Source organism: Lates calcarifer, linkage group LG17 (assembly GCF_001640805.2).
Source record: "Lates calcarifer isolate ASB-BC8 linkage group LG17, TLL_Latcal_v3, whole genome shotgun sequence".
In the NCBI taxonomy this organism is placed as follows: domain Eukaryota; kingdom Metazoa; phylum Chordata; class Actinopteri; family Centropomidae; genus Lates; species Lates calcarifer.
The window spans coordinates 13540727-13554850 of NC_066849.1; the positions used below are offsets into that span (position 1 = coordinate 13540727).

Below are 14124 nucleotides of genomic sequence, written 5' to 3' on the forward strand. Positions count from 1 at the left end.
CACACACACACACACACACACACACATCCCTCCCTCCCTCCTTCCTCCACTCCGTTAGAGTCTCCTCCTGTCTGTCTTTGCTTACTGCATTATTAAACTTCTGTTCTCACAGACACAAACATGAGACACACACACACATTCTCCACCTGGGCAAACCCGACCCCACCCGATCGCGTTCCTCTCTAAAGCCGCCTTTATCCCCAGCCTCACCCTGTGTAAACACCTATCAATTTCACATGCTTCAGCGTGATTAATGGCAGGCTGTACTGCTGACACAGACATTTTAACACTTTAATCCTGCGTCCTCACAATTACCACTGACAAAAACACTGGCAGGGTTTCATGTGATAGATTACAGTTAGGATGAATAAGCCCAGCCGCATTAAACAGATACAAGTGACTAATCTGCTGCTAGTTTTGATGCTGTTTTTGGTTTAATCCCCTTTTCTCTAATGGCCTCTCTTTTACGGCTCTTACAGATCAGCTCAGTCCTCCAGAGAGCGCTGGACCAGACAGCCAAACCACCTCTTCCATCAGCACCTCCCACCCTCCAAACGTCCAGAAGCCCCCCATCCCTCCTGCACAGTCCCATCCTCAGCCCTCCATGCAGCCTCCCACCATGCCTCCCCCCTCGCAGAGCGCTGGATTCCTCCAGTTCCAGTCCCACGCACAGCCACAGGGCTCTGGTCCGAACACCCAGGTAAATCACGGGCTCAGCCACAGCCACAGCGTGCCACCACCATACAAGATCCCCACAGAAGACCTCAATAAGGAGGACGTCATCTTTTTCTAAACTCCGGACCCCTGCCCTCAAGCACTGATCACAAAAAAAAGAAAGCAGTTATGGGATGGTTACTGATCCCAATCAACCACCAGGCTCTTTTCAAGGGGTCTCTTACATGCGATAATGTGCCGCTGACTGTATGTTCAGTGTGAGCAAGTGTGCTGTTATTGACTTTTAAGGTAGTTTAAATATTTGTACAAAGTTGCAGCTACAGTGGCGCACATAGAAGGAAAAAAAAACATTTTATTCACAAAAGAGGACTTGCTTTTAAATGGTTTCTTTTTTATTTCGTTCTTGGTTCTTTTTCTAAAAAACAAGTACAAAGAGGGAACCTTTGGCAAAACAAAGGCTCATTGTAACACAAATGAAAAGGTTTAAATGAAGTTATAACAATCCAAAGACATTAGCGGCGAGAGCTGAAGGTAATTTTACTGAAAGGAACAATGTGAAAGAAAAAAAAAACAGTCAGGTGCTTTTCAGGAGACTCCAGTCAGGCTGGTTAGTGAAGTATGCAGAAACTGAAAGGTGCAGCGATGGAGCCCCGGCCTTAACCACCTGCTTCTACTGGACCTGGAACCACAAGAAAATTGTTCAAGAGGAACTTAATACTCTCTGCTTGATGTTTCATTTGCACAGTGTAAATACTCCATTCCAGACTCATGAATGAACTTTTATGGACGAAATGTGCGTTGTTTGGTTGTAAAGCTGTTAAAGTTCATTTAAATTAGTTTTTTTGCTTTCCTTAATCATGCTCATTGCAGAATGTGAACATTGTGGACTACATCTTTAGTGTTGCCAGTGGTTGTGAAACCTGACTTGGATTTGGTCAGCAGACTTTTTTTTTTTTTTTTCCCTCCACAGTGTTGTGTAATTTCAATTAAGGGACTATTTGGCTTTTGGCAACTTGTACTGTTTTTCCAGCCCATGCAGAGTGAGACAAACTCAGGGACGCCTTTCTTATATGTCTGTATAATTTGAAGTGATGCCACTTTAGCCTATTCTAGGCCTGTCTCTGCGTTTCGTAGCAGTAGCTCTCTCAAAAAACAGGGATAACATTAATCATTTGTATCAAATCTAGCATTAACAATATTTCTCAACAGCATCTTCACAAGTACGCACAGTTGCGTTTTTGTTTCTGCAACAATGGGTGTGGATCAGCTGTTTGATAAAAGGTCACTTCTTTAAAACAGAAGGTGGTGACAGATTTATGTAAATTGAGTATGTACTGTATTTAAATTAGCCTTCAACCTCTAAGGTTTAAAGGTATCTCCAACAGACTTGTAGCTGAAGTGCAGTTAATCCCATTAGACACCCAGGAAATGAGCTAAACTTGGCACCATTAAGCATATTGTACCATGTAGACAACAAAAAGGGCTCAATGAGTTTGTCACACCCTGGGTTACATTTCCCAAAAATGATCCCTTTGAGCAACCAGTCTTAAAGAAACACCTGTTTGTTGGCATTTCGGTGGAGCTGTAGTGTGCTGCACGATTCACATCATTTCATGCTGTTTGTTGTATTAAGGGTAAAACTGACTTTTAACTGCTTCATATTTCTGGTCAGTTGCAAAGAAAAAAGAAAATATGGGGTTTCAGGCTAAAAGAGAAACATGAGCAATAATCACAACAATTTTATACAGAGTTGACAAAATGGTAAAATCCATCATCATTTTAATAGAAAATAGACCTTCATGACAATAATTACAAGACCTAAATGTGCTTAATGGAGCACAGTGTTAACATGTTTTTTATCTCTCAGTTTAGTGATTCTAAAATGGCTTCTGTATACATGTGCAGAGTCTTGTAGATGCTCATAAAAAGCCAGGAGTGTAAAGAAATTGAAGGTTTTTAAAGTTTATAGATTCCCCCTGTTCAATCCTCTTTGGTCTTAATTTTTCCACCCAAGTCAGGAAATGAAAAGTTCATGTGATTGACAAGTCATTTTTTTAAAAAGCTTGTATCTCTGGGACTCATTTTGCTGACTTGGCAGTGTCAGAGTGGGTTCATTCTAGCTAAGCCAGTATATCTTTGAGTTAAATATGAAGATGTCAGTTTCAATTGAGGCCCTCAGGTCTCATCGACTGTGTGTTCTATTGATTGCTGATGACATTTCATTAGCCAGGTCTTAAATCTCTACCTGTGATGGAAAAAGCAGTACTGTGATGGGTGCAGTGGTCCTGCGGCAAAAAAGGACTGTCAGCTGTTGTCTTAAGATTTCAGTCTTTATCTTTCTTCACAGGTGAAATACGGGGATGTGCATCCCATTACTTTTCTCTGTATCTATGTGAGATTCTCTTTAAATAGTTGACACATTAATGTGTTCTGTGTCTCTGGAGGGGAAAATATAAGAAGAGCTTTTTGTCTTTGTCTAAATAAGCTTGTCTCTGAGGGTGTGATCACTACCTGAAGTTTGAGCAAGTGTTGATTTATATTATGTATATTGTTGTACATACCGTACCTGATCTCCGCTGCACCGGCTGCCCTCCTCCTAAACAATCTTGTATTAGAACCAGATGTTTAACATGAATCAAGATGCAAGTCAGCCAAAAGTCTGTTTGTGCATATGTGTATATACCCTTAAAATACACACATGGGTGTGTATGTACAATACGGTACGCCTTGTTTGGATAAACTGGTGGCAGTCATTGCTGTTATAAATCAACTAAAATTGAAGTTGTGTATATTTAATCTCCTGATGTGTGTCAATGTTGTAGCTTTGAAGTCAAGGTGCACTGTCTGTTGTCTTTGTCCTGTGACTCATGAGTGATGTCTCCCCAAGATTATGTAGCAGTCATGAAAAAAAGAAAAAACTAAACCATCTGCTTTTTTCAGTCGGTTAAACCAAAGAGACATTCGGCTGACTGGGCTCCTTTCTGTGCTCGTACATGAGGGGTAAATGACACTGTGCTGGTTGTGTGGTCGTCCACAAAGTGTTATTACTTGTGAAAACATCCTCCAGGGAGTGTCCATAACAAGTGTGTTTACAGCACATTGAAGTCCAACTCATATCCTGCTTCAGGTCCAATTTTTGGGTTTCCTGTTTGTTTTGCGTCACATCCACATCACAAATGTCTATTTACACACAGGTGAACATTATATTCAGAGTCATCTTGAAACTACACAAACCGTAAACTATAAATTCAACAATGAATCAAATACAGGTACACCAGTACACTTGCTTATAGAGACACATCCTAACTACAGCGTTTGATTTTTTTCTTATGAGCTCACCGAACACTGTTATTTAAGAAATATTGTATTTATATCTTCCAACACTTGATCATTACTAAGGACCATGGGCTGTTAATGTGCATGTGAACATACTTTTGGTGGTTTTCAGTGGGTGGGACCCTATAAAAACAACTTTCCACACTTTGACAAAACAATCCCACATAAAGGTCCACTTACTACTTGTTTTTTTCCCCAGAGCTTTCAACCATCTCACGCAGTCTTCAGCCAACCAAACACGAGTGAGATGTCTTCTAATGTCATCACAGCTTATAGCTTGCATGATAACGAAGCGAACTCCATCCATGCATAAAGACCATATAATATGGTTGAAAGTTCTAGAAGAAGCCAGTAAGTTGACCTTGAGTTGGGATTGTTTTGTACAACTATTATTTTCAAGTACATGAATTAACTTTTATTTCTGTTGTTTGTCCATTTTCCTGTATTTTCTTTTGGATGCTGAATGAGAGATGTTAGACGACGGGAAAACTGGCGTAAGAGCACTTTAGTTCTGCTCCAGGTACGAGACTTTTTATCTGTGGATTATAACGGACCTCGACAGGAGAGGTGGATGCTGCCTCTTGGTGCCACTGCTTGGATCAACGCAAGTCTTAAATGTTGTTTTGCTGTACTGAACTGCTTGACCTTTTTTATTTTTTATTTTTTGCTCTGTTTTACAACTTGGAAGCCAGTCAGTCACATCACTGTGTGTGTGTGTGTGTGTGTATGTGTGTGTGTATCTTTGTGTGTGTGTGTTCGGAAACATTTCTAACAGAGTTGTTTTCAGTCTTGCTTTTTTATCCACACACACACACACACTTGTGCACACATGTTGGACCTGTAATGTGTAAATAATCATGAACATATTTTATTTCCTCGGCCAATTTTACACTAGTCACTTTGGATAGTAGCATACTTGAAGGGGAAAATGAATGTTTATAATGCTTATTATTATTGTCTGTGAACTTTTATTTACCAAGAGCTGTCTAATGACGTTTGTAGCACACAGCAAAACTGATTTTTGTATTGTTTATTTTATTCACTGCGAGATGTTAGAACGACCTGTGGACACAAACTGCTGCCTTAGAGAGAGTTTAGTAATAAAAAGTCTTTAAATGATTTTTATTTTCATTTTTATTGTCTTTCCGTTTCTGAATTGCAGTCGACAAAAGATAATTGTTTGGTTTGCTGCGTATGTGAATCACTGCTGTTTAGGCTGAAGTCAAGCGTGCGATGAATGATTCCCATTCGTGTGAATTTGTATTTACAAGGATTTGTTCTCCATCTCCCAGTAACTACCACATGAACATGTAATCTATAATTCAGCCTCATTATTTAGATTTCTACTCACTGCTCATCAAAATAATCCTGACCACCCAATTAGCTCCCACCATAGCCATTCCTCGGTGTCTAGAAGGTGCAGTAACAATGTTTTTGACCCTGTGTTTAGACGACCTAATAACAGTCTATTCCCAGACAAAGCTCTATTTTCAGGTGCTGTGGTTGAGGCTGTTCAATCCCTCTGTAGACCACGCTAACAGCAGGACTGCCTGTTCCTGCGTTATTGTCATTCTGGCTGGGAAGACGCTACAGTAGTGGCCAGTTTTTATTGTCTGCTGTCATTAGTGGCTTTCGTCTGTCTCCTCTCAACAATTATTTTTTCCAGGCTGCTTCCCCTGTGGAGGGAGGCTGCATTTGATTCTGTCTTTGTTTTTGTCTCGCTCTTTCCACTGCTCTGCCCATTGCATGTCTCCCTGTCTCTTCCCCTCTCATCTAATGCCTCCGATCCATCTCAACTCGACCGCCTCAGCAGCTCAGAGGTGTTTTATGTAATGCAGTTTTGCAGGAAGTAAGGAGTCTTGGCTGTTGTCATTCTGTGACAGAGGCTCTTCTCACCGCAGAGTTAAACAAATAGAAGCTCCCCAGAGACAGACGTGCAGACGAAACCTCCCTGCAGGCTCATAAAACACTGAGACAAATCTTAGTTTGATAGACTCTGTCTCAGCAGTTGGTTTCCGTTTGTTTTTGTTCTTCCACCCAGATCTAACAGCTTCCTTGTGCTTTGGCACCACGCAAGGTTGGAACGAGCCATAAGGCTGCTAAAAGAGTCTGAGTGACACCAGAATTCAAATTCAGCATTCCCTAACTTTTTAGCTTGTGACCCCTCAAGATGAAGCAGTGTCTCTTTGTAACCCTGGTCAATGGCTGTGGCCAGTTCAGCCAGGCAATGATTTTTTCCTTCTCTTGTTTGAGTAAGTAATACGTCTACAGCCAAGCTAGTCTCTATAAGGCTTTGCATTCCATGAAAAGACTAAAACAACCAATGAACTGATCCTACAAACATTCCCATTTCCATAGAGTTCAGTTGTTCAAAAACTATTAAAAACACACCAGTGAGCCACACTAATGTACTGGGCATCATTCTTCCCTCTTTTTGATGAATGTGAGCGCTGTATTTTTTTGTTTTTAGTCATTCCCATGTACCCCATCCTGCTGCCATAAATACTCAGAAGAGCACTAGGCCTAAAATGTGTATGACTAAAAATAATACACAGAAGTGCACTTTATATTTCTGTAATATTTCCTAAAAGCCACAGTGCCCAGAGGTTTCAGTGAAATTATCAAGCTCAAAAAAAGAAACGATATATTTGTGACCCATTTTTTAAGATTTATGCCTTGAGTTGGGAGGAATGGGCTTGGGGGTGAATGCCACAGAGAGGCTGACAGACCTGTAAAGAGACGGACCGGTGCATTGTTGGTTTTGGTCTTTCCATTGGATTTGTTGACAATAACAGAGATGGAATTTCACCAGCCTTATCTTTTAAGTACAGTGACGCCTTGAGCGAAATGCTACTGTCAACTTGCTGTTGTATGACATTGCTAAATGTTGAGCAGGTACAATATTTTCAGTGTGTAACACTTAAGTTTAATGTATTAGCATGTTGACATTTGCTAACGTCTAACAAAAATAATCAAGATTTTGTGTGGAAAAAGTATGTTTTTTTTCTGTTTTGTTATCTTGTTAATCATCCTCTCTCATTTACCCCTAGGTTGGGAACCACTGCTTGTAACCTACACCAGCAAAGTCTCTAAACCAGGCTACATACTCTTCCAACCTCCAGCAATGCCGTTTTTCAAAGTGATGTTATGAAGGAATGCTGCTTATCTGAGCGTTGTTTCACTGCTCTGGGCTGACACAAAGATCTTCTTGTTGAAAGGACACAAAGCGGACTCTATCTGTCCTCTTTGCTAACACCCAAGGTGATTACAGAGAGATAGCCGGCAGTAAAACATGTCTCTCAGCCAAGGCTGCATCAAACTCAGATTACATAACCACCTTGGCAGACTGCGGTAAATTCTAGAAAAGAGGTCCAAGATAAGGCATTTTGATTTTTTTTCTGGTTGTGGCTGTTATCAGTGATAGATAAAGAGCAGTAAAGGTTTGTGGCCTGCAACGATGTTTTTTATTTACATCCATGTCTCCTTGGACACTGGATATTTCTCAAGGGTTGTAAAGTCTGATATGTAAACTTGGAGTGATTTCATGCTGTCTGGTTCATAGTTTTGCTTTGGATGAATGAAAATCATTGTCCCCCCATGCCCCCCACCCCATCCCACCTGCTGAACTGATCTTCCATCTTGCATCAACAAAGGAAGTCCTTGTAAGGGGGGCAACAGTGAAAAGACCTCCACAGAGAAAGGTTATGCCAGGTAGAAATCAGATCAGGTGGACAGCTATTGTTCTGGCAGAAGAGACGCCTCAGGTGAATTGAAAGGGTGGGGGCTGGGGGGTGGATTATAAAGGAAGTGTGCTCTGTGCTGACTCGCCCTTTGTTCTCACAGCATTTGCATTTTGCAGTCAGCTGTAGCCCGGTGACTGACCGGTCAGTCCAGTTTTATTCCCAGGTGCCTGTGTGCTGATTACACTGCATCAGGAAGTGGTGAATGGTGCCATTGTGATAGATTAGCCTGTTCCAGAGAAGAGTTAATACATAGATTCTCACTGACTTTCATCAGGACAAATCTATACCCAAATACAATACAATATTTAGTCCTGGATTAAAGGAATAGTTCAACATATTGGGAAATATGCTTATTTACTCTCTTGCTAAGTGATAGATGGAGAGATCAATACCAGTTCCATGTCTGTCTGTTCAAGTTGACACTAAGGTTACAAGCCAGTTAGCTTAGCTTAGCATAAAGACTGGAAGCAGGGGGGAACAGCCTGGGTTTGTCCCAAGGTAACAAAAGCTGGCCACCAGCACCACCGAAGTTCACTGATTAACCCGTTTTATCAGGCTGTAGCTTCATATTCAGGCATGAGAGAGGCATCAGTCCTCTCATTTTAACTCTCAGCGAGACAGCATGTAAGTGCAGTTCACAAAATGTCGAACTATTCCTTTAAGGAATTGTTGAATGAAATGAACTCACAGGAAATACCATTTATATAAAGGCTATATTCAGTTTTCCAGCTATTTGGTCACCAAAAAGAGCCCCTCCACATTATATGAGATGATTCTCTCTCTGTGCAATAATTATCAAATTCAGATAAATACAAGTCTTGTCCACGGCTTTAAGCATTTTCCATCTGTGTTTCAGGATGCAGTATTGTTCAGGGCTGATGCAGTGTGGGAGGTCTCCGCTGTGGCATTTTCAAAGAAGTAAGAAAGAACTTCCCTGATGCACGTACACACACACACACACATTTTCTGGTACCTAAAGTCAAACGCTTGTGGTGCCAAGACAAATACCCTCCTGGCAGCCAGTGTGGAAAACCCTCTTCCAAGCCCAATGTGAAGATGTGGGCAATTTAATTTGCTAAGTTTTCTTCCTGGAAAGACCCAATAGGAGCTTTGTGTAAAAGTTTCTTTGCCATCATCAAAGATGTTTCTGAAAGTCTGTGCCAAACATCGGGGAATATGCGCGCTGCTTTCAAGAAAATGGGAAGACAAAGTGAAAAAAAAAAGTTCAAATACACATACGTCTTGAGTAAAAGGGGACAAAAAGCCTGCAGGAAGCCCTTACATCCACATAGTGATGTGAAATGAATCTAAAGTGAGTAAGAGGGAGCTGTAGGCTCTCACTATCAAGTAAAGCAGATGCACTTTTGTTGATGGTGCACTTAAACATCCTTGTATTATCTTGAGGAGCTCTCTGTGAAGACTTGTTGTCCCCTTAGTAAAATGTAGCCTGAGGAGGTGCACTTCAGTCCAGTGCAACGCTTTCAACATCATCAAAAGCAGGGGAAAGTTGCATTCTTTGTTTAAATAAGATGGTTTTGTGTTCTGTATCTGTTTGTGTGCTTTGATATTTTCCTTGAGTGCTTCTGTATCTTCAAAACCACAACAGCATTCTTTGTCCCTGATAGTTTTTTTTTTTTTTTTAACAAAAATGACATTAGCAGACGAAGGAGAAAGGGGGGAATTCAGCCATGGCTGCTAAAAAAGAAAGAAAGATCCAGACTCCAGCTGTAAATGGACAAACTGGGGCTGAGGATGACTGCGTGCGGCGTCCTCAGCACCCACTTCTTTCATCCTGGTAGAGTGGAGCGCAGCAGAGCTCATCACAAGTGTAGCGGTGCTCTACAGGGGAGATCTAAACACAGCCTCTCTGATTTAGGAGCTGGAACGGAGCAGTCGCCAGCCTCCCACCAGAGCTGGCAGGGTTGGATGGCTGTCTGGCCGCTGTTGATCAGGGGGGGAGGGAGGAGTGGGGGAGTGGAGACGGGAAGACGCTGCCAAAAGACCAAAAGGCCACTAACTGCTGCAACACCAAACACCACAATAAGACAAAGCTTGGAGGGTTTGTGTGCCAGCGTGCAGAAAGAAAGAAAAAGAATTTGAAAATCTGTTTATCTTATTACTCAAGGGTACTTCAATTAAAAACAGGCATGTCTATAAAATTTGCTAAAGACAAAAACAGAAACCCAACACAAATGCAAAAAGAAAAACAGGACAGAGACACATCAGAAGCCCAACATTAGATCATCACCACTGTGTGCATGAGTCCCCCCCCCAAAAAAAGGAGTCAAAACAACAAGCCTTTAATCTAACAATGCTATGTAGTGTAAGCACGGAGAGATGGTGGTCAGGGTGGATGGTTGGTGGTTTAGGCAACAAAAAGCACTTTGGTTAAGGTTAGGAGAGGATTGTGGTTTGAGTTGAATATCAATGAGGTAAACACGTCATGTCTCATGCTTCAACTCATTGGACTTTTTCAAGATTTAATCAAGACCATCTTTACCTAGACTTCACAGAGCGCTTTGAGTGCCTAAACGTGACCATGAAAATGTTAATAACGCCTTAAACCAAATGAAATAAGTCTTCACTGAACGTTTTGCAGATGCACATGTTAAAAACATTTCCTCATTGCGTTGATTAAAAAAAATCTAATCTAATCTAATAAAAGAGCATCACCCTCTAAACATAGTTGCCGCTACCAGTGGAAAAAGACTATACTCCTAATACTCCTTTATGAATCTTGAATTTGTAGGTACAGGTAATCTGGCATTTATATAACCATGTTTTATAATACAGCATCATTAGTACTGATGCAGTAATGTGTGAAAAGCTTTTTAGATTTCTTTTACACTTATGCACAGTGCCCCTGATTCACCCCTTGACTCCATTCACTGCTAAAAGCCTTCAGTCATCTGCTCAGGTTCTCATCACCTCCGAGGAAGAAACTTCACTTATGCAACAGAAGAGAAACTATTTGCCAACCCAGTGAAATCACTTTTGGGCGTGCGTACACATGCATGGCATACTGTAAATACACCCACCCAAACACACACAGCGTGTTTTTCTTTCTCTTTTTTTATCCGTGGGTCTTATTTCAGACCATTAACATGTCAAAGATTCTTGGCTGAGTGTTGAAGTGCATTAACTGGGATAATATTATAATGCGACACAAGCTCCAATGAAAGCTCTGCCATCTACTGTAAACTTGCACAAGAACCTGTTCCACCACAAAGAAAGACTGCGCTATTGTTCCTACTTCTCCTCCTCTATATCTGTTTTTATATATATATATATATATATCTTCCTCCACCCTCTCTGTCTGTCTTTTAATTATCCTTCCCCCAGCTCTCTGGGAAATGGCGTCTGTCAGCCAATCAGAGTGCAGCAGTCTGGGCCTTCACCTCCTTTGAAAATGACAACAAAGTCAGTTTCAGTTCAGTTACACTCCCGAACAATACACCCTGCAACAACCAGCTTTTCACTACAGTCCTATCATAAATCATTCAGTGTTTTCTCCGGCTTGCAAGTATTTGCAGTGACCCACCTTTGCTGAGCCTTTCCTCCTGACTCATTTTCAGAGTATCAGGGGCAGAGCCAGGCTCTTGGGGGAATTTGAGGAATCTCAGATGAGATGCTGGTCACGGCGCAGCCACATGGCACCATCTCCCCACGTTCAATCGGAGTTAACGCTCGCTTGTCTGTCTCTATATGTGTGCGTGCATGCATGAGTGTGTGTGTGTATGTGTGTGTTAATACGCCATGCGTCTGCTTCATTAGTTTTGTATAAGCCCCCGTGCACTGGCCTGAATGAGGAGGGAGGACGACACACGTCAGCCCTAGACAGAGACAGATGCTGCTGACACGTCCGAGTATCTCTCTATTGTCCTCCTCATCCTCGGTGTCACATCTCATCCGAAGTGGTCAGCTGGACACGGTGCAACAGAAGGGGTCGCCTCACACACACACACACACACACACACACACACACCCAATCATGTGGCTTATTTTCATAATTCTGTTTGGTGTGTCTGTCTGTAAGTGCGTGTATGTGCCAGAGGGCGGGTTTGCATCTGCCACAGCTCAGAGGCCTTCTCATCAGGCTGTGGACGGTGCTTTTGAAGTTTTTTTTTCTTCTCTCCAAGCGGAAAGGAGCTTTTGATTTGATTAGAGTGTGTGTGTGTGTGTGTGTGTGTGTGTGGTGTGTGTGTGTGGTGTGTGTGTGTGTGTGTGTGCATGTGTGTGTATCACCTCAGGCAACATACAAAACCCCTCCACGCCACCCCAACTTATACCCCAACCCCCCTCTCTGTGAGCCTCACTCCAACCCAACTGGGAATTCATCTCTGTTTTATTAATGAGAGTCAGAGGAAATGGCAATTATATGAAGAAATCTTAGCTCCTACAAAATAACAAAAGGCTTTGCTGCATCTTTGTGACTCAGAGGAAGAGAAACGCATCTTATTGTGCAGCATGAATCCAAGTATGCCAGGCTTGCCTGGAATGTCTGGCCCTGCTCGTCTCTGCTCTGCCCACGGCCGCTGTTCGTCGGCCGGACGAAGCCTTTGTGTGTGCTTTTCCTGTGAATGAAACTGTCCTCATGTTGACTTTGTGACGTGATGCTGAGATCACAAAGGATCTTCCACCAAAGCGCATATTTCAAATGCTCTTCCCACCTCTGTTTGTAAGAGGAAGAAAACATGGGAGGGGAAGAGGCATCTTAAAAATGCCATTTGTCGTACAGGCATGCAGCTACATCATCTGTTGTGGGCGAGGGTGGAAGAAATACTCAGATCCTTTGTTTAAGTAGAAGTATCAGTACAGCAATGTAAAAATTCTCCATTACAAGGAAAAGTCCTGCATTGTGAAGTCAAAGCAGAACGTGCCAGAGAATTAAAATACTGATTGTGGGTTTGTTCCATCAACAGGAAGAGAAAACAAGCTTTCCTGTTCTCGTTATGGGCAACTTGGAATTTGAATCTGGAGGCAAATTGCAGTGAAACGACTGGATGTGTGTTTGCATGTTTGACCTCGGGTGGTGCGAGCGCAAGGCAGCAAACACACAGAACTGAGCTCATCAAAGGCCTGAACGCTGCACAATCAACTCTCTGACTGTCAAATCTATTGTGTGCCTGCCAGAACCAGAAAGTTCCTCTCCTCTCCTCCTCTCTCCTCTCCTCTCCTCTCCTCCTCTCTCCTCTCTCCTCTCCTCTCCTCTCCTCTCCTCTCCTCTCCTCTCTCCTCTCTCCTCTCTTCCCCCCTGTAATTTACTGGGTAATTATTCCATTGTGTAAACAGCTATTACTGTGGCCGAATCCTGGCAAGTCTGAAAGCACTCTCCTGTCACAATGCTCACATTTCTCTCTCTCTCTCTCTCCACAGGTCTTCACTGCACAGACGCTCGAAAATAGAAGCCATGAAATTAATCTGGTGGAGAGAGAGCGAGAGAGAGCGAGAGAGAAGAGGAGGGGGAGACTTGAATGTTGTTGGAACAAGTCTGCAGAAACAGGTTGCTTCTGTAATCCACTTGATTGCAATTTCACACCTCTGGCAATGCACCATTTTTATAAGGCCACTTGTAATAACAGAGGGATTTTTCATACCTGTGAGATAATTTAACTCACTTATTCATCATCTGTATTTGAAGTTATTGCAGTATAAAGGTCTTGGCAGTCGCAGTATCTAACTGTACCATCAACAATAACAAATATGTAAATAATTTCCATCTCCAGGTGACAATACTTTGCAGGGACAGACAGCCTCATGTGTATGTTTATTGTTCAGATGCCTGCGGTTCATAGTTTTACAAAAAATGAACTCGTTTGTGAAACTTTTTGATTTCTTTGGGTCTTAAACAGAGTAGGCCTAAAGAAATATGAATTTTATACTAAATAAACCTTTCAATTTAAATGTAATGTAATATATTCATGCAAGACAGGAAGTATGTGCAGCAGGTCAACATATTACAGCACAGTGTCTCACAGTGGATAGAAAATTAAAGTCCAGCTCAGTCTGCAGAGGAGGTTGTGAATATGGGTGCAGATTTATTACAGGAGTTTCAGGTCTCCCGTTTTTTCTTGGTGTTAGTCGATCTGTCAAGCTCCTGAGTCCCCCTCACACACACACACACACACACACACACCTCCTGCTCAGACAGCAGAGAAGAGACAACCCCTGCATTCGCTCCAGTGGTTAGACTGTCTGACTGGCTGTCTGTCTGTCTCACACTCTGTTTACTCCTCATTTGCTTACCCAGTCAGCTCTGAAACCTCAGAGCTGCTGCCAGCAGAGATGCCCACAGCCAAAGAGAGGAGTGACGGGGGAGGAAGAGAGGGGGAGAAAAAGAGATGCAGAGACACATTTAACTCCACCACCA

At 42.3% G+C, this 14124-nt stretch overlaps 1 protein-coding gene across 1 annotated transcript in view; it reads left to right on the plus strand.

The window, feature by feature from the left end:
* The window catches only part of arhgef18b (rho/rac guanine nucleotide exchange factor (GEF) 18b), a 43494-nt gene extending 38364 nt beyond the window's left edge, over positions 1–5130 (plus strand). Inside the window, exon 31 of the mRNA XM_051076955.1 lies at positions 480–5130. Within this exon, the coding sequence (XP_050932912.1) occupies positions 480–793 (314 nt within the window). The 3' untranslated portion in view covers positions 794–5130. The remainder of the gene's footprint in view (positions 1–479) is intronic.
* The last annotated feature ends 8994 nt before the right edge of the window (positions 5131–14124 follow it).